Genomic DNA, 21,072 nt, shown 5'->3' with positions numbered 1-21,072 from the left:
TAGGTGATGTGGCGTTTAGGTGGTAAAAATCCTATGTATAATGGGATCCACAACAATTTACAAATGATACTATCGTCTATTGGATGAGCACAAAACAATGATGTGAGGTGTATTTCAAGCCGAATGTGGGAACGATAATTTTTTTTTACAAACTTCTAATGGAAGACTTCCATAAACCATAAACATTTAATTGTATAGTTAAATTCTAAATTTGTAATTGTATACTTAATTAAATGTAATAAGCTCTATTTCGGGTAGAAGTTGAAAAGGATTAAAAAGTCTTCAAAACCATTCCTGAAAAAGTGACTCGAGTCTGGTGATGAGGCCAAAAAATGGCAAAAGTCTTGGGACCCATGACAATTGACAACAGATACCATCGTCCATTGGATGATCACAGATCAACAAATTAGGGTGGATTTCAGCCTAAATGTGGGAAGTAAACACGTTTTTGAGAACTTGACCTGGAATTGAACATTTTACATTTAATTAACTATAATTAAGCTCTATTTTGGGCAGAAGGTGAAAAGGATTAAAAAGACTTAAAAAATAGTTTGAAAAAGTGACTTGTCACTCGAGTCTGGTGACGTGTCCACTATCCTCATAATTTAGATTGAAGTATGAATTTTTGTCCTTTGATGGCGAATAGATATTAATAATAAATTATAAAATTACAACAGGATTCTAGAAATTTTTCCCTTTAGGTATTACTTTTGAACTTTTTTAGTGTTTTCAAAATAAGTGAATCATTATCACATTTCATTTCATGGACAAATAAGTAAATCCAGGGAGATTCAAAAATGACGACTAGATTGAGGAATGCAATAGAGTCTGTTTGCGCCAATCTGGTGAAATAGAGATTTGAAGTAAAATCTAGAACACCTACATCCCGTGTTTTTTATTTTATTTAATCTCGTGGTTCAATTTGAGGGTTAGCATTTTCAGGCTTGTATCTAGTATTATTTTGAATTATTAGCAGTAACAACGATGGAAAAACCAGGAAGCAGTAGTTCAATAGGAAGCCAAGTGAATAAAAAAATATACCTAACCGAACTGGTTAGAACACCAGGTTTCACTGATGAATACCATGATATTTATGACCTTGCTATCCATAGTGAAAAGTATATCATAGAAATTAGATATGCACTGTCTAATAAGGTGGCAGATCCAAGCAGGGCAAAATTTATTGTTTTCAACACAAAGTTAAAACAAAGAACAAATAAAATCACATCGTGGGATGCTAGATTGGGAAGCATGGTGTTACCTGAAGTATTCCCTTTCCCTAAATTTGTCATGGTCCGTGCCAAAAATTATGATGAAGATAAAAAATCAATTGTCAATAAAAATATAAAACAGGAAATTCTATCCAAAAATGAGGGAGAATTTGCTCGTTTGTTGAACCTAGGGTTTGAAGCACAAAACTCAAATGTCCATATTGACCTAAGAAAGCTAGCAAAGAATTATGAGAGACTCAATCCAAGTCATAGAGATTCATTTATCAGATCTATAATAATGTGTGGTACTCCATTGGATTGGAATCATAAGCCTCCTTATGATTGTAACATTTTTGCTCCATGGGTTCAGGATACTATTTCCTTGCTGACATTTTTCCTGGGATTGGAAAATGATAGGGAAGTGGGTGCTAGCCTTCTTGAAATGATTTTTGATATCCATTGTGTAAGTCAACCAGTAAGATATAATTTTGTTGAGCATGGTGTTCAATCCATGCAAAAATAATTACTAATGATAAGAAAAGGTTCCTGTAAGACATTTAGGTTCTCATCCTACTTTTTCTATCTTCTTCTATCCAAGTATTGTGCAATATTTGAGAACAACAATCTTCACATTGTGAACTATAAGATTGATGAGAAGACTCGGAACAGAACATAGTTTCCAATATATGAATGTACACCTAAAATAAGGATGCATGATAACAAAAAGAACTACAACAATTTTGTAGACTTCTTTTTGGCACCAATGTATAATGAAATTACAAGCACTCCAATCCTAGATTGCTTGTGTCTTGTAGAGATTGCATTCAACTCAAAATTCAAATACAATTGGTTAACTGGTTCTTCATGGAAGAATACACTATGTGAAGGTTCTATGGATCAACTATAAAACCCTACATACTTCCAATACATGTGACAGAGAGGGTATTTGCATTGGAATATGTACGACAATTGGAGAGCATAGATAGGCACTTTCATGGTCAACAAAAGAAGAGCATATTTCCTTCCTTGCCTTTCTCATGTGGAGGGTTCACATTTGAAAGAAAAGCATTCAATGTGGCACATAATTTTTTGACAGTTTTTAGCTTTGATGATGAGAGTCTCTGGCAGTATGATCCAATTAGTGTAGTTTAAGCAAGGATTAAGAAAAATGGGAACTCTTCAGCATTATGTCAACATGAAATTATTAAACCATTGCTAGAAAATCTTAGAAACATGGACTCCTGGGATGAGGTTAAAAAAGAGATATATAAAATTGCCACTGATAATAACATTTCAATAAAAGAATTGTCATCACAAATTATGGCATGGCACACACAGAGGACAATAGAACAGGGCATCCAAAACAAGAAGTCCTACAATTTCTACCAAAAATCTGCTAATATATCTAACAAATCTATTCCCAAAACATTTTTGCAAGAATGTAAAGACAGTTGTTGGACTCAAACCAAAATAAATGATTTTTGGACTATGAGGAAGAATCTTGATGAACTAAAGACCAGTGCAGAATTTGAGACCATTGACGAGGATGTAGAGTTTAGCAAATTGTGGAATATGGAGCATCCCATAACATCATATGATAGGAGTGATGATGAAAATGAGTATGAGGTTGAGGCCACTCCAACAAATACTATAGTCCCTGCAATATTAGGTGGATTCAATGAGTCCATGAAAGAAAAATATAGCAAAGGGGCAAACATTGTGGAAAAAATGGGTTTTAAAGGTGGTTGTCTAGGTCCCAGAGGAGAAGGCATTTGGTTTCCACTTGAGGTACAATTTCCATCAGATTCAAAATCAAAATCTCCTATTAAACTAGTCATTGGACTTGATTCATCAGATTCATCACAAAAAGGTACTACTCATTACCCTCTAGGTCCACCTGCATTTGTTAGAGGTTCAAATCCACAACCACCACCATATCATGGTATTTCCATTGGTGGTGAATTAAGTGCCATTGCCATTGGTGGGGAATCTAGGGATAGTATTCCTATTATTGTTCAGTCAAGTGCCACTGTGATTGGTGGGATTGGCATGGGTACTACTATTGATACTAGTTGTCTTGGTGTTGGAGAAGTGCAATAACAAAATATCTCTCGCAAGAGGCCACTAGTGGTAGATTCTCATACTATTCAGAATCCTATATGAAGTGCCACTTCCACTACAAATCTATCATTTGTAGCTTTAGAACAAACCCCTCAAAAGACAATTAAAACTACACATGCAAGTGACAATGGGATAGGATCACGAATGGTTGTTGGTACTCCTCATAATGCATTAGTTAAAACCACATGCATAGGTGGAACTGGAGCCTTTTCTATTTCACCTTTCAAACATTCAATTGCTTCAACAAGCCGAAATTTTCAATTTCGTGACTACTATGAAAAATTTGAACGCACAACAAATGCAAATAAAGAAAAAAAGAGAGCATTGCAGAGGGTTGCCCTGACTGAAGTTTTAGACGAACAACCTACAAGGAACAAGGTATTTACAACATATGACCCACACAAATATATGATGGAGTTCATGGTTGTTATGCCTCCAAATAAAGATAAAAATCCACCACATAGTCAGATAGATCCCTCCGAATTTCAAGTTAGTACCCTCGAAATGGATTTTTCCAAAGTACAAAATGTGGACAAAATTAGTGTGTCAAAAAGGACTAATGAACTGGTCTACACTTCACTGCTAAAGGTGGAGAGAGATAAAAATAAACTGGAGAAACAAATAGAAAAGTTACAGGAAGACCTGGCAAACAAAAAAATCAAAGAGGAAAGTAGCAGATAACAAGTGCAATAATTTATAGAAAAGGATAAAAAATTCAGGCTCTACAATAGAAATTATAGAGAAGGAAAAGATGGAGGCAAAATTGAAGGAACTGAGGAAAAAACTGGCTAAAATCAGTAAAAAATTTGATGATGAAAGAGATAGTTTTCAAAAATTATACAAAAGTTATGAGTCCGCTGCTGCCAAAATAAGAAAAATATAGGACCTATTGGATCATGAGAAGGAAAAAGAAAAACACTTGGAAGAGGAAGTAGAAGAAGAAAGAAAAAAATGTGCACAAATGAAAGAAGACCCGCACAATGCAAATGATAAAATTAAAACTTCAGAGGATAGATTGAAAGATAATATGAAAAATACAACAAAGTATATACAAGAAAACATTTGGGGGAAAATAATGCAGAGGAGTGACAAGTTGTGTGAATGGTTTGAATTGAATGAAAGTCTAACATTAATTTATATGAAAATCAAAGGGCACATTGAGAAGAGCATACATGTTTATTCAAAAGAAGATATGGAAAAACAAATTTTGCAAGTAGTCTATAGTACCAGTGACAACTATTTGGCATCCAAGGGAATTAATAGTTGCATTGATGCCATAATTAAGACATCATCTATCCTTCAAAAATGCTAGAAACTAAGGGAAACATTAGAAGTTATGGATAAATGTGGCAAAAAGATATTGAAGCTGCAAGAAAAGACAACTACTTTGATTAAACTTGGTTTTCCTAAGTCTGTTGACCCATCAAATAAATTCATTGGAAAAGAAGCTTACAAAAAAAGAATGGAGAAAAAAATGAAGTCTGATTTAGACTTGCTTCCGAAGAAGACGACTCCCCAGATTTTTCTGGAATTTATCAAACCATTTACAACTCTTAATGCGGTATTGGGTGAAACAATGATGTCAAGTCACTCTTCTAAATATGGATTGTTGATGAAGTTGCAGTTGAATTTTCATAGTCTAAAGAATATTGAACTTCCATCAAATGAAGAGTGGAGCACCCTACAAAAACTGGCACAAAAATCTCAAGAATCATAGTATGTATTGCACAATTTTACTGATTTTACTCTTAATTTCAAGGTTTTATGTTTTTTTTGTTTGGAATTTGGCATCGCTTGAAATAACTCTATTTTATGAATAGGAAAAAATCAACACTCATTATTGCTAATCCAGCCTATGAATCTATGATGCATAGTGCAAACCTTCATCCTGTAAATTTGTATACTAAAATTCTCCCAAGTTTTAACATTTCTGCATTTCTCTATTTCTGATTACTAGGTTTTGGGCACTGCTATTATCTATATTTAATTTGTCATGACCTAAATTAATATTTAATTTTGAACTTTGATTTTTGAATAGGAGACATGTAGCAGTTGTTAAATTGTTAAATTGCTAATCTGGCCTATGATGGCCATGTAAATTTGTGCTGAGTTTGTGATACTGACGATAGTTGGGATGATATATTTAATGTTCAGTGCCTTAGTAATTGACTTTGATGTTGATTCTTCACATGTTGCAAATCAACCTGAAGCTGTTGTTGCTCCCTTGTTTCTATAAAAGGGAATTCAGGGTCATTTGCAAAGGGTTCTGAAACTTTGTATCGACTTTTGCATAGAGAATCACACAAAGTGGTGTATTGAATGAATTATATCATAAGACTATTTTGAAAGAAGTAATGAAAATATAAGTTCTCAACATGTCTAAATAAACATCTATGTATCAATAAACACATTATGGTCTTTTATTATGCTATTTTAAATCTAGAAATAGAAATTTGAAAAATACAATTACAAATCAATATTAAATTCTAATTACAAAAAGTTGACAAACTCATCAAATATCATCAAGTTATCAACCGTAATAATATGCTTTTGTAATATGAATGATGAGATATAGTAATAAGATTAATAAATACCAATCTCTTATAGTTGCCATTCATCCTCATCAAATTTAGAGCTTTCTTGATTCTTGTCTATGTTTTCTTCACTCTAAGTCTACATACCTTCGTTGAACTACATCTCAATGCTACTAGTAGGTCCAGTACATGAGTCAATAGTCCCATTGGAAATTTGGTTTGAAGTGTTTCCCAAACTTGTTCTTTCACATTTGGACCTCCATATTTTCAGTGCCCTATCATCAAGAAAAGTGTGGACATCATACCTAGATGTATAGAACCTCAAGCAATTTTCCAAATTTTTGTCTAGTTTGTTTCTTAGCTCTGATTTTAGGAACCCCAAAGCACTAAAAACACTCTCATCTTCCACCAAACCCAATATCATGGTAAGACATAAATCAGAAAGCTTCAAATATTCTAGTATTGAATCACGCAATGCTACATTTTCAGCTATATATTTCAAAAGACTTGTTACTGATCCCTCTTCACGGGGGTTCTCCATTCTGCCACATTGTTCCCTCATTGTGTATGAAAAAAGAGATGGTTTCTCTCTAAGATGAGTTTCATCTAATATTGCATTTACAATTCTGATTAATAAGAAAAATAGGTTTTAAGGACCAGAAACCTTTACATAGGAGCATAAGAGTTCATCAAAAAGAATCCAGATCTACTAGGAACAGCTTACAAAAAGACTGGAAAAAACCCAGTCAATCGAAAGGATAGAAAAAGAAAGGAACAACAGAGCAGAAGAAACTAGAGAAAACATAGCACAACTAAAAAGACTTAAGGAGCTCCTCTGCCTTATTCACCAGCTAATCATAGTTTGCCGTGACAACTTTGAATTCTTCAAGGTCCTTGTTTGGCTTTTTCTCCTTCTTTTTACCTTTGGTCCTTGTTCTAGGTCCTTGCACTTCTCCCGTGCCATCCATGTTAGGTTCAATCTCCTGGGAATCCTTCTCCTCTTCCATTTTTCTGATGAGGATTTTTGTGTTGCCAGCTGAAGCCTTCAGAATATTTAATCTTTGTTTTGCAATGCTTTTAAGGATTTCTTCAATTTTATTGAATTTTTTATCAGTTTCCTCCATTCTTTGATCCATACCAATCTCATTATTTTTCCTCTTAGTCAGTTCTTTCTTGATTTGGTTGAACCTAGGATTAAAGGAGTCTCTGATCTCTTCAGCTTTAGCAACTGTTTTAGTCAGATCCTCAACCTGTTCTACCATTGACTTGCCCCGCCAAAACTAATAGTCTCAATAATTTGGACTCTATGATTGAGCTTCTTAATATCCTCCACAACTTTCTTGTAACTAGAAATTAGCCAATCAATGGTGTCCACAAATCCTTTCAAACCCTCAGGAGGAGGACATGAGGAGGGTGATTTCTCACCAGCGTTGTCTGTTTCCATATTGGAGGTGTCTCCAATAGTAACTTTACCAACTTTTACAATTCCCTGTTCAGAACCTTCCCCAATGGTCTCCTCCTCCACATTCTTGTCGAAGTCCAAGTTCTTTCTCTGCACCTGTTCCTTAAGCTCTGTAATGTTGGCATCATGTTTCTTCTGTTTGTTCCTTGTCTGAATAGAATTTTTCTTTTTCTTTTTCTGGGGAGACAGGGGTTCCTTCTCAGAATCCTCAGAGACCTCTTCCTCCAAGGAGGAGCTAATTTGGAGGATTTTATCTTTAGATTTATTCTTTCTCTTCGAGGAGGAAGGCTTGGTTCTCACGTCTTTTCTTTTCTTACCAACTTTCATTTCAGAGTCATCCAGACTCTCTTCGGACTCGCTCATCGAATCACTATCTGACTCCTCACCTAAAGAAAAAATAGAATTCAACCCTTCCTCCTCAGACTCTAAGATAGAAGGCTAAGGGCGAGCAATTTGGTTGGCTTTAAGGTGGTCATAAATTAAAACCATGATTCCTTGATGCATGACAGTATCACCCTTAGGGTTCTCTTTATGGGCCTTAATGGTCACATTCATGGAGCACAACAGAAAATAAGGGATATTGACTTTTTCATCATACCTAAAATGGTTCAGAAGAACAAAATGGCAGCCATACACTTTTTTAAATCTACCATCCAAAGTTACATAGTGCATTATAGAAAATAAGACCTCCCTTCATGGTTTAACAAAAGTCCTAGGAGGATAGTAAGTTTTACTTAGCTTAACCAGGCACTTTTTCTCCTTTGCCATTTTAGGATATCTTTCAAAGGCCTCCTTGCTCAATTTCTTGTCTTTGTAGTAATTGCTTCCTTCCCTACAAAGATCCGTAACCTGAGCAATGAGGTCCTCATCTATGGAGATTGATTGATCTCACATCTTCAGAGTGCCCTTTCTCCAGTTTTTATAGAAGAACTTAGTAACTATGGCATTGCGCTCATGGAGCCTCTCCATAAACTTTGAAAACCCACCCTTCTGCAAAATATTCCAAACAATCTCCTTTTGCTTCCACTCCTTGCAGTTGTTGGGTTCGTAACAGCCCTAGTTTCCTCCCATTTTTTCACTATTCAGAGTAGCAGGTCGAGAATTGCACAGAGCTTTAGGCAAATTTCTCAGAACTACCAAATATACCCAAAAAGTGTGGGAAGCGGTAGTATGAGTCTTGCAATAAATGGTACTAACATTATTATTACTCATAGCACTCCTTTTAATTCATTTCATCATTACTTTGTCCATTTATGATCTTTGGGGTACTATTGTATCGATCCTTAAAAATGATTGATTTGATGTCATCGGGGATGTGCTCTTCGCCCTTCCATGTGATCATTTTATCTTGGATGACCTCCACGTTGGCTACCCAATCAGCAGAACCATTAGCTTCATGATAAATATGAGATATGAAGCATTTCTCAAAAGTATTGATGAGATCTCTAGTAGCCTTTATTATGTTATTGATAGTCCATGAAGGCTTAGAGGTTCCCTTTAAGCATTTGATGATGTTATTAGAATCCCCTTCTATCCATAGATAGGGACAATTCCATCTTTTGGCCAGGAGAATACCTTGGAGTGCAACCATTTCTTCTACCTTGTGGTTAGTTTGACTCCCTATAGGAACAACAATCATTTTCTTATAGTTACCATTTTCATCTCTAAGGATTGCACCACATCCTGCAAGACTAGGTTTGCCTTTTGCAGCACCGTCAAAGTTGACTTTGAGCCAACCATGTGGGGGAGTATGCCATGTAGCTTCAAGTATTTTGTTTAGAGTGGGCTCAGGACTACCAGCATACTTCAGATTCCAGGAACTTAATATGTGAGTTTCCATGGGGTTGGCAGAAATGCAAGGATTCCCAATGAGTCCAATGTTCTCCACAATAGCCCATTGAATTTTATGGAAAACAACATCCTGGGTGAGAGAAGTGTCCCTGAAGATGTAGTTGTTCCTTTCTTTCCATATTCCCCATAGAATATGAGGGAGAGATAGCTGCCACAAAGATCTCAAAAACAGGTTAGCCTAGTGATAATTCCAAGAATGGAACAAATCACTGATAGTGTTAGGAAAAACCTAATCAATGCAAAAATTCTTAAGAAGTCTTTCCCAAATTGAAGCAGTAAAGGAGCAATGGATAGCCAAATGGTCCACAGACTCTTTCTCCTTGAGACAAAGAGCACATCTATTAGGGAAAGAAAATCCTCTACCCTTTAGATTGTCTAAGGTCAAGATTTTGTTTTGAAGGATAGTCCAAAAGAAAAAAATGATTTTAGGGATTAAACCCTTTATCCAAGCTTTAGACCAAAAAGGATTCTTAGAGAGGGCTGGGGAAAGAAAACCATACATTGAAGAGACAATGATGTTGCCTTTAGAATCAAATTTCCAAATAAGGGAGTCTTCTTCTTTATTCAGCCAGATAGAGGAAAGATGGTTCTTAAGATTAATAAGGCCTGGGTGAATACTTTCAATGTTCTTCCATTTATCACCTATCCAATACCCTTCAACCAGAGGGCCATAGATTCTAATACAAGAGGGAGAAAAAGGGGCCCATTCAGGGATATCTACCAAAGGTTTATCGAAGAGCTAGGGATCTTCCCAAAATCTAACTTTCCTACCATTGCCAACATTCCATTTAACCCCTTTGGCAATGCTATCTTTACACTTAAAGGCATGATTCTAGATATGGGACCCATTCATACTAAAATTAGAATTGATGAAAGCTGGAAGAGAGGAAGACAAAAGAGAATACTTACTTCTCCAGATTTTGCACCATTCACTGTCAGAGTGGAACAGTCTCCAAACCCGTTTAGACAAGAGAGCTTCATTGAGGGTCAGGATTCTTCTTAGGCCTAGGCCTCCATTACTTTTTAGTCTGCAAAACTTTTCCCAAGCCACGAGACATTCTTTTCTTTTCCTCAACCCCTGACCAAAGAAAATTTTTCTTAATTTTCTAAATTGCTTTAACATACTTAACAGGAATTATGAAGATGCTAAGGGCATAAATAGGAATGCTTTGATGGGAGGATTTTAGAAGTTGGAGCTTTCCAGCCTGACTTAAAAGGGCACTTTTCCATCCAGCAATTTTTTTTTGAAATTTGTCCACCAAAGAACTCCAAAAGGAATCAGGTGGTGCAATGCCCAGAGGGAGACCAAGGTAAGTGGCCAAAAGATCAGCAATCCAACATTAAAAAATTCTGCTAATTCTATGTTGTCTCCTCTGAGGAGTGTTGATGAAAAACACTTCTCTTTTAACCCAATTGATAAGTTGGCCAGAAGAAGATGCAAACTTACACAGGTGTCCTTGAGAGTTTTGGCTTATGAGATGCTTGAGTCCCCCATGATAATGGTATCATCCACAAACTATTGGTGGGAGCATGTATGATCAACTGACAAAGGTTGGATTCCCTTGAACATTCCTCTCATCACCATACTTTCCATAGATCTACCAAAACATTTAGCCATAATTATGAAGAGGATAGGAGGAATGGGATCCCCTTGCCTTAGTCCTCTAGAGGCTTGAAAGAAGGTGGAGGGAGATCCATTGATGAGAATAGTAAAGGAGGCAGTGGTAATAAGTTGTTTGAAGAGATCCACACATTTGGTAGAGAATCCATATGCCAAAAGAACCTTCACAAGGAAAGACCAATCAACCTGATCATAGGCCTTTGAGAGATCAAGCTTAAGGATAAAACCCTATTTCTTAGCCATAACTAGCGAATTAATATTCTCATGAATAGTTATTATGTAGTCAAGGATTTGTCTTCCTAGCACAAAACTATTTTGCTGGTGCTTAATCAGAGGAGGAAGAATAGTCAGGAGTCTGGAGGTAAGGACCTTAGAAATAATTTTATAAAAAGAGTTGCATAAGCTTATAGGCCTAAACTTATCCATGGAGTTAGCACCTTGAATTTTGGGGATTAATGCAATGAAGGTACCATTGATCTCTTTCAAAAGTCTTCTAGTACCAAAAAATTCTTTGACGCCATTTGAGATATCTTTCCCAAGAATATCCCAGAATTCTTGGAAGGAAGAAGAACATGGGGAAGCCATCAGGTCTGGGTGCTTTGTTACCATCTGCTCATCAATGGGGAAAGGAATATTATTAAGGAAAGAGCTTTGAGCATCAACATCCAGTCTATGATCCCTACAAAGGAGATCAACAAAGAATCTTTTGGCCTCTTTTCTTATCTCTTCCTCCATAACCAACTCTCCATTGTCCACAACCAGTTTAGTGATCCTGTTTGCCGCTTTATGTTTAATTTTCGACATGTGAAATAATCTTGTGTTCTTGTCACCTTCCTTCAGCCAAGTACATCTTGATCTTTGTTTCCAAAATGTTTCTTCTTTAGCAATGATTTCATGGTATTTTTTGAGGATTTCATTTTCTTCAACAATTGACAGTAGAGAAACCATTCTTCTAAATTTGAGCCTGCATTTTATGGAGGTCTTCCTGAATTTTACCTTTGGCCACAAAAATATTCCCAAAGTTGGTTTTGTTCCATAACCTTATGTTGTCTTTGATACTTTTGAGTTTCTTCACTACTCTATACATAGCGGTGCCCTCAACTTTGATGTTCCACCATTCCTAAATTTTAAGAATGAGGTTAGGATGAAGTGTCCACATTTTTTCAAATCTAAAAGGAAAATTCCTTCTTCTATTTATTGGGTTAGGATACAAAAGTTATAGGATAATGGTCAGACCCAACCTGGATATGAGTAGATAGGGAACAATAATAATGTTTGTGTAGACACCCAAAAATGGTCAACGCTTGCGGGATCATACTTTAACATTTGCGCATTGCCTCATTTTAGGTTTTTGCGTCGCATTAACATTTCTCCTATGATATGCACTTGGTCTTTATCATTTGTGAACATCGAGTCATTCTTCTACATTTGTCATTTATCTCGCTCTCGAATTTGGTCTTGTTGACAACACTATCCAATCATGATTTTGATCGAGCTTATCTTGTTGCATCAATGTGCGTGCTAATTTGTCATCATTTTGGACATTGTCAATCCTAATTAGGGTTTTGTCCTCCTGTCAATCTTGCGATCGATTTGTCATCAATCATTGCTCTCTTATCAATCTTATCATCAATCTTATCATTTTGGACATCGTCAATCCTAATTAGGGTTTTGACCTCTTTTTAAATCTTGTCGATTTATCATCAATCCTTCAATTTTGTCATTTTAACGATCGATTTGTCATCAATCATTGTCATATTCAATCTTGTCATCTTGCGATCGATTTTTCATCGATCGTGGTCATTATCTTGTCATTTTGCAATCTATTTGTTATCGATTTTTGTCCTCTTTTCGATCTCGTCATTTTGCAATCATTTTGCTATCGATCATTGTTTGTCTTAATTATGTCAATTTGGATCAATTTGTCATTGTTCCTCATCAATTGGCGCATTTATCAATCAAATCATTTTGTCGCATTGGTCATTTATCAATCCAAAATCATGACATTAATTATCTTCAATCAAGACCTAATTGTCATTTTTGCATTTCTAATTCGTCCTCTAGGGTTTTATGATTTATTCATTTAACCTAATTTCTCATTTCTTCCTCTAGGATTACTAAATTATTTATTAATCCTAGGTCTTCTCATTACAATTAAATCTTTATTTAATTGGCTAATTATTCTTCCTCTTGTAAATTAATTAATAAATGACAAATTGTTAATTAATTTACCTAATTTCTAATTTCCTAATTTCCTATTTTTCCATCAATTTCTAATTCCTAATTGTCATCAATTTCAATTTTCTAAATTTCAAATTCCTCCTATTTCTCTCCTAATTCTATGGGAATGACATTTCAATTTGTCATGAAATTGTCATAATTGATAATCAATCAATTTTGACATGGAATGTGTCATAATTTGTCATCAATTAACAATCAATCAAATTATGCATGGAAAGTGCATAATTTGTCATAATTTGTCATATTGATTTGCAATTTCCATTTGAATTGCATCATGCCAATCTTGTCATTTATCCAATTCTTCTATAAATTGGATGATTTTCTTCAATCAAACCCCTTCGAAACCTTCATGAATCCTGAATTTCTATCAAACTACCGAATTTTCATTTCTAGTACTCTTGAGCTTTTTGCTTTCAATTGTGTGAGCACTTGTAGGTGAGATCCACAAACCCATTGAAGAGGAAAGAACAACAATGGAGCCGCATGGAAGAAGCATCCGAATTGTTATATGGTTTGCATGACATTTTCTTTTAAATGCTTTGTTTTTGTGCCTCTATTGAATGTGCTTTGGAATTAGGTTCATTTCAATGAGTGTTCTTTTGATTGAGCTATCATGTCTTGTCTTTTGATCTACTTGCTTTGATGATTCCTAATTTCTACGCTACAGTTTGTACTAATCATCAAAAATAAGAGCTCTATCAAGGTGAACTTGAATAAGGTCATTTCTAGTCCTCCTGTTAGTCCAAGTGTAATTGCATCCTTGTATATCCACATCATTGAGAGCTTGAGAGTTTATAAAGTCCATGAGGGCTAGTCTACTTTCCAGCTAAGAAGGGCTTCGTCCAAATTTTTCCTCCTCTCTCAAGGGAGTGTTGAAGTCTCCCATGGCCAACCAACTTAAATTCTTAAAGTTGTCCCTAATTTCCATTAATGTTTTCCAAAAATTGCTTCTAGCTTTCAAGGTATTAGGAGCATAAATATTAGTGTGGATCCAAGATGTTCCATATTTTAAATGCTTAAATTTTATGCAACAGAAATTGTTTTCTTTTATAAGAACTTGACCTTTAACGCTATTGAGATTCCAAATGGTTGCAATGCCTCTGGAGGCACCTTTCGAGCTACCACCACTAATGCTACCAAATTTAAAGAACTTCAAAGATTCTACCTTATCTTTACTCATCTTAGTTTCTTGAATAAGAAAAGTATTAAGTTTTCTATCCCTTATCATATTCCTAATAATATCATGCTTATGGGGATTATTTAGTCCTCTTATATTCCAAGAGATGATCTTCATAGTTACTTACCAATTCCTAGCTCCATTAGAGTCTTCTGAGTCCCATCTGCTATATTTTTGTTGGCCTCCTTGTCTCTGACTTTATGGTTTGAAGGTCATCCTGGAGAAGAAGAAACATACCCGACATCAGCTTGGGCAATTCTGCTAGAATTCCTTAATTGGGAAGCCGAGGGGGTGGTTCCTTTCTTATTCCTGTATTTTGGTATTTTCCAGTCAACTTCTTTCTCAAGAACAACTTCAGGGTTACTGGGAATTCTGGAAATTTCTTCTTTATCACCCCATTTAGGAAATTTGGAGTTCGGTGAAGTACTATTGACTGTTTTTAGAAATTTGATCTGAATCCAAGAGATTCATTCCCAATATAGCACATTTCTAGGCTTCTTGCATTTCAGAGCTGATCAAAAGTGGGGAAAAGTCAGTCTTTTGTTCTTGAGAGCTAGTGATCTCCCCTTCCTTGGGTTGTTCCTCTCCATTGGGTGCTTCCTTTCTACCAAAAGTAGCAGCAATGACCATCTCATCTATTTCTTGTGAGGATTTAGGATGTCCTTTAGATTCCTTTATTTGGATCTGCCCTTCCAGGGGGTTGTTCACTTTTGTTAACTCCTTCCTTAGGACTTCCTGAGTGGGGAGGTTAGAGACAGGGGTTGAGGGTACCACTTCGTTGTTTTCCCCCAAGGGTCCAAAGTAGTTATTATCAACATAGTTAGCTTCCTTACTTTCTGAGTTTTTGACTTACCCTACCTTTTTTTTTCTGGAGCCTTTTTACTCTCAGCCAAGGGTTTTGCTTGCTTAAGCTCCCCTTTAGGCTTGAGAGGACAAGATTTAGCCCAGTGACCTACTTTCTTGTAGTGGAAACAAGCAAAGGGGATAGATTCATATTCTATCAGTTGCTTCCACGTTCCCATTTTTGACACAATGTCTATCTCTTCTAGCATATTTGTATCATGAGCTATCCCTACACAAAATCCAGCATCAGTAAGCCTCCTTTTTGAGGCTGTGACTGGGTCTATTGAGAGGAGCTTGCCAAAGGAGCTTGCTATTCCAGAGAAAATTCTTTATGCCCAATACTCAAGAGGCAAACCTGGTAATTTTACCCAAACTGGGACCTGTACCAGAAGAGAATCATTCATGTTAAGATTCGGATGCCATTTCCGAAGGACCAATGCTGTCTTTCCAACCATCCAGGGACTACCACAGAGAATCATTGTTTTATATTCTTCACATGAGAAAACAAAGGTAAGGAGGCCTTTGGGCAAGGCCGCAATTTTGACATTACCTTTCAAATCACATTTCCTTTTAACATAGGCGCTTACCACTTCGATGTTTGGGCGCAAACTCATAAACTTTCCTACTAGGGAGTTCAACATATTGCTAATATTATCATCCAAAACTAAATCAGGGATAGAGATAGCAAACTTACCACCGGTAGGGTCAGATATATTCTTGACAAGAGGTAAAGAGGATTTTCCAGTTGGTCTTGTTCCAAAAAGGGATGACCATTTTCTAGATTCGAGTCCAATCTCCAAGATCTCTTCACCTGGGCTGGACCCCCCACTGGACCCCCCCCTATGATTTCAAAGACCACTTTCTTCTCTGGCAGAGTACCAATAGCCTATAGAGTCTCATCCCCCTTTGCAATATCTGGAGGCTTGTCCATCTCCCCCATAGGACCAGCTCCATCGTTGTGGCCACTCCAACCATTGGAACAAGAGAACCCACCTTGAAGGGAATTTGAATGTTGGTCTTCTCCATCATTCAATGGGTTACTCAGAATGAATATGATTACACACATTGCATTTATAGTTACTCCTTTCAATTCTCTGGATATGCAAAATTATTTTATCAAAGTCAGTTTCTTACTTTGAAAATCAGCTGCACTGTTGAGGCTCCATGATGGGATAGGTAATGGGATAGACTAGTCTAGTCTATGCTCTTAGATCCTTTCCTTGGATCACTAGGTGTTCTAACCACACCCTAGGATCTCTAGGACTTCCCCTTCTTGTGGAATCCCTTGACCTTACCCAATCCACCCACCAACAACCTGAATTACTTCTCCTAAGGTCTCACCTACTCATGAGATTCAAAGAACCCTTATTTAGGCTAATAAGCGTTTGGCTTGTTCCACACCTTCTTAGGTCCTAGCAAGGATAGGACAGGTCTTAGTCAAGGTTTCCCATCCATTCATGTGCCCCCAAGAGGTTTCAACCTTCCAACCCCTTACCAATTTCACTATTTTATCTTTTTCCTACAAAATAGGACTACAAGGAATGTGCCCAATTAGGCCTCCAATCCGGACTTTTAGGGCTCCCTCTTGCAAACAATTCATATGATTGTGAAACTTCCCAAAAGACCTACTATTAATTTGGCAAGGCCTCAAGGATTTTTATAGTTTTGGGCCTCCAAGTGTTTGTACACTACCCTAGGTGAATTTTGGGGTTTTTAAGGGTTTTAAAGAGGGTTTTCAGGCCTGCCAGGGTCATAGTGTTGGTTTGATGTTCTTGCCACCTTATATGGATTGGTGGAAGCTCCTCCTTCTCACCAATGGTTCTCCACTCATCCCTCTACAACTCCTCCAAAGGGTGCATCCTCCTTTGACCTTCCTTGCTCTCCTGGACCCCTGTAACTTTAACCCTTCCTAGCTGGGCACTATTTAGTATCGCCTAGGAGTGGGTCTTAGGTTGGCTTCTCTACATCTTAAAGGGCCCTGTTTGCTTTGAAGTAATGTATAGGTTCAATAATCCTATTCCCCATGGTTTCATGGTGATTCCACAATGGGGAAAGGAGTTATCAACCCATTGACACAAACCAGTCCAAAACTGGACAGTAAGAAGGAAGTTCACAAAATATTTACAAACACACAACACCTGCAAAAAAAAACCTAATATAATTGCTCAAAATCAAGGTATATACACCATATAAGACTTTTAACATAGTTTTTCTTGAAGATCAACTCATTATCAATCCTTCATGGCTCCATTAGTGCCGACTGGCAACAAAATTGCAGTCACAATCAAGTCACTTTCCTTGGGCCATACAAAACTAACATCCAACCCATCATCTTAGGGTTTTCAACTACATATAGTACCCTTTCCTCAGTCTGTGTTCCCACATTAGGGTTTTCCATGCTAAACTAAGGATTTTGACCTAGGTGGAAAAGTTGCTTGACAACTTTGAAAAGTTGTCATGCAACTTTTGCAACTTTTGAGCAACTTTCTCAATTTTGCTTTTCTTGACTCCTAGGCCCACATTGGGCTATCTTATGGACACCACCATGCTAATAAGGACCCTAAACACCTCAAAGACACACATACCCTCTACTCTTCAAGAAAACTCAACCTAAACTTAAGAACCTAGGACCTACATAAGACCAATGAGCTCATGGCTCTTATTACATTTACAAGGCTTCTTCAAGAATCAAGAACACAACAAAATCCAATGGTGGGAGCCCTTTTAAGGGTTCTCCTGCACCATACTCCCCCTTTGCAACAAACTAAGAACTAGGGGAGTGAGAAGAGCTGGATCAATGGCAAGCTTCTTGAACTTGCTCTCTTCAACCCAAGTAGCTTCAGACACATGTTGACCTGCCCACTTTACCAGGTGCTCCATGTAGACTTGGTGTCTAGTAGACTTCTTCACCCTTGACTCCAAGATCTCCTCTACTAAGGGTTGCTTCACTTGAGGTAAGGCATTCACATCTAGGTCTTGCAGTACCTTGGCTTGATTCTCAATCTACCCTGTTGTCTCACCCTTGTACATTATCAGATCAGCAACATTGAAGACTGGTGAAATGGCTAAATCTGAAGGAAGATCAACCTTGTAGGTGTTCTCACCATATTTTGACAGAATTCTACAAGGTCCTACCCTCTTCATTTGCAGTTTAGTAGGCTTGCCACTTTGCATTCTAGCTTTACTCAGATGGACCATCACATAGTCACCCACCTTGAACTGAACCTCTCTCCTTTTCTCATCCACTTTTGCTTTCAATTTTTGAGTAGCTTCTAGGATGGCTTTCTTGACCTATTCTTGGAATACCTTGATGGTTTGAGTGAAGTCCTTTGCTTGACCACTCTTCATCTCCATGGAGCCAAGTTCCCTAAGTTCACACACTCCCCTTGGATGTCCACCATAGACAACCTCAAAAGGACTTCTTCCAGTGGTCCTATTTACATTGTCATTATATGCATACTCTGCTTGAGAAATGACTAGATCCCATGTCTGCCCATACTCCTTGGTTAGACACCTCAACAAGTTGCCTAACACCCTATTAATGACTTTAGTTTGACCATCAGTTTGTGGATGGTAAGCTGAGCTAAATGAGAGATTAGTTCCTAGTCTCCTCCATAAAGTTTGCCAAAAATGGCCCATGAACTTGTTGTCCCTATCTGAAACAATGCTTAATGGGAGTCCATGAATCCTTACAATCTCCTTAAAGAAGAGATGTGCAATATAGCTAGCATCTTCATGTAGTTCTACATGGTATGAAATGGCTCATCTTGGAAAATCTATATACTACCACATAGATGCTATCCACACCTATCTTTGTCTGGGGGAGTCCGACTACAAAGTCGATGCTTATACATTCCCAAGGCCTATTAGGGACCGGTAATGGTTGATAGAGGCTAGCATTACTTGATCCTCCTTTTGCCCTTTGACACACACCACATTGCTCCACATATCTTTTCACATCTCTTGGCAACTTGGGCCAATAGTAGTACCTCTATACTAGATCTAAGGTTTTATTGATTCCAAAGTGTCCACTTAGACTACCATTGTGTTTTTCTTGGATGAGGTTTTCCCTCATGGATCCTCTAGGCACACATAACTGACTACCTTTGAACAAGAGACCATTTTGGAGAGTGTAATCTGCATACTCACCATGAAAATGATTCTCAAACTCCTTGCAAACCTTGTAGGCTGATGAGAAGTCTTCATCTCCTTCATAGAGGTCCTTGAAACCTTCTATTCCTATGCTCTGCAATTGTAACTCTTGAACTATCAACAACTTCCTACTTAAGGCATCTACCACCTTATTGAGTTGCCCCTTTTTATGCTTGATGGTGAAGGTGAAGGATTGGAGGTATTCCATCCATTTCAAATGTCTATTGCTAAGCTTCTCTTGAGTGTTAATGTAACTCAAACCCTGGTTATCTGTGAACACCACAAATTCCTTTGGAAGCAGGTAATGCCTCCATTTTTTTAGAGACTGAACTAGTGCATACAACTCTAGGTCATAGGCTAAGTACTTCTTCTTGGCCTCATTGAGCTTCTCACTAAAAAATGCCACAGGCCTTCCCTCTTGACTCAATACACCCCCTATTGCAATTCCACTTGCATCACACTCCAATGTAAATAGCTTGTCAAAAGTAGGTAAGAGTAGGATGGATTTTGTGGCTACCTCTTGCTTCAACAATTGGAATGCTTTATCAGCCTGTTCAATCCATTTGAACTTAGTTTTAAGACCTCCTTTTATGGTGTCAAGGATTGGTGCACATATGCCATTGAAGTTCCTCACAAAATTTCTATAGAATTGGGATAAACCATGGAAACTCCTAACTTCAGTCCCTGTTCTAGGGGTAGGCCAATTCAAGATTGCCTCCACTTTACTTGGATCCATCTTCAAGGTTCCCTTAGACACCACAAATCCCAAGTACACCAGCTCTTGCTTCACGAAGTCACACTTCTCTAGGTTGATTGATAACTTCTCTTCATGCAACCTGTCTAGGGCTAACCTCAAATGCTCAAGGTGCTCCTCTTTGGTTCTGCTATAGATGAGTATGTTATCTAAGTACACCACCATAAAGCTACCTGTGAAGTCCTTTAACACCTCATTCATCAACCTCATGAAGGTTCTTGGGGCATTGGTGAGTCCAAATGGAATCACAAGCCACTCATACAATCCTTGTATGGTCTTAAAAGAAGTCTTCCACTCATCACCCTCCTTAATTCTAATTTGATGATAACCACTTTTAAGGTCCAACTTGGTGAAATACATAGCACCTCCTAAATAGTCCATCAGATCCTCTATTCTAGGAATGGGAAATCTGTACCTTATGGTGATCCTATTGATTGCCCTTGAATCAGTGCAAAGTCTCCACTTGCCTCCCTTCTTTGATGCTAGCACTACCGGGACTGCACATGGGCTGATGCTCTTCTTGATCAGTCCTTGTTCCAACAACTCCTGCACTTTCCTTGCCACCTCCTTCTTTTGGTCAGGTGTGAGCTTATATGCAGCTTTATTAGGTATGGATGCACTAGGAACAAAGTCTATTTGATGGCTTATAGACCTTCTTGGTGGGAGTGTTGTAGGTGCTCCATCACTCACTATGTCCTTGTACTCTTGCAACATTTGCTTCACCTCCTTGGGTACCTCTGCCTGCAACTTGTCTTCCTCCTCCTTTGGCTTCACAAAGATGGCACACCTCACTGTCTCCTCCTCATGTAGCAAGTGTAAGAACTCTTTACCAGTAGCCAATAAGACACTAGGTGTTCTTGAGGTTCCCTCTTCATTCTCTGTCAAAGACTGGATCTTAAAGGTTTTGCTGTCCTTCTTGAAGGAAATGGAGTTCTCCTCTCCATCATAGATCACCTTCCTATCAAATTGCCAGGGTCTACCTAGCAATAGGTGATAGGCATCCATGGGTAACACATCACAAAGGATCTTATCCTTGTATCCTCCAATAGAGAACTCTACCCAAGTCTATTCATTGACAAGCACACTCTGCTCTTGATTCAACCAT

General features: G+C 37.5%; 1 protein-coding gene across 1 annotated transcript in view; it reads right to left on the bottom strand.

The window, feature by feature from the left end:
* Positions 1 to 7,121: 7,121 nt before the first annotated feature.
* The window catches only part of LOC131856822 (uncharacterized), a 34,082-nt gene continuing 20,131 nt past the window's right edge, over positions 7,122 to 21,072 (bottom strand). The window contains exon 4 of the mRNA XM_059208760.1: positions 7,122 to 7,714. Coding sequence (XP_059064743.1) covers positions 7,122 to 7,714 — 593 coding nt within the window. The remainder of the gene's footprint in view (positions 7,715 to 21,072) is intronic.

The sequence above is a fragment of the Cryptomeria japonica genome, chromosome 7, assembly GCF_030272615.1.
Source record: "Cryptomeria japonica chromosome 7, Sugi_1.0, whole genome shotgun sequence".
NCBI lineage: Eukaryota > Viridiplantae > Streptophyta > Pinopsida > Cupressales > Cupressaceae > Cryptomeria > Cryptomeria japonica.
The sequence above is the reverse complement of the archived record's forward strand: the minus strand, read 5'-3'. Positions and strand labels throughout refer to the sequence as shown.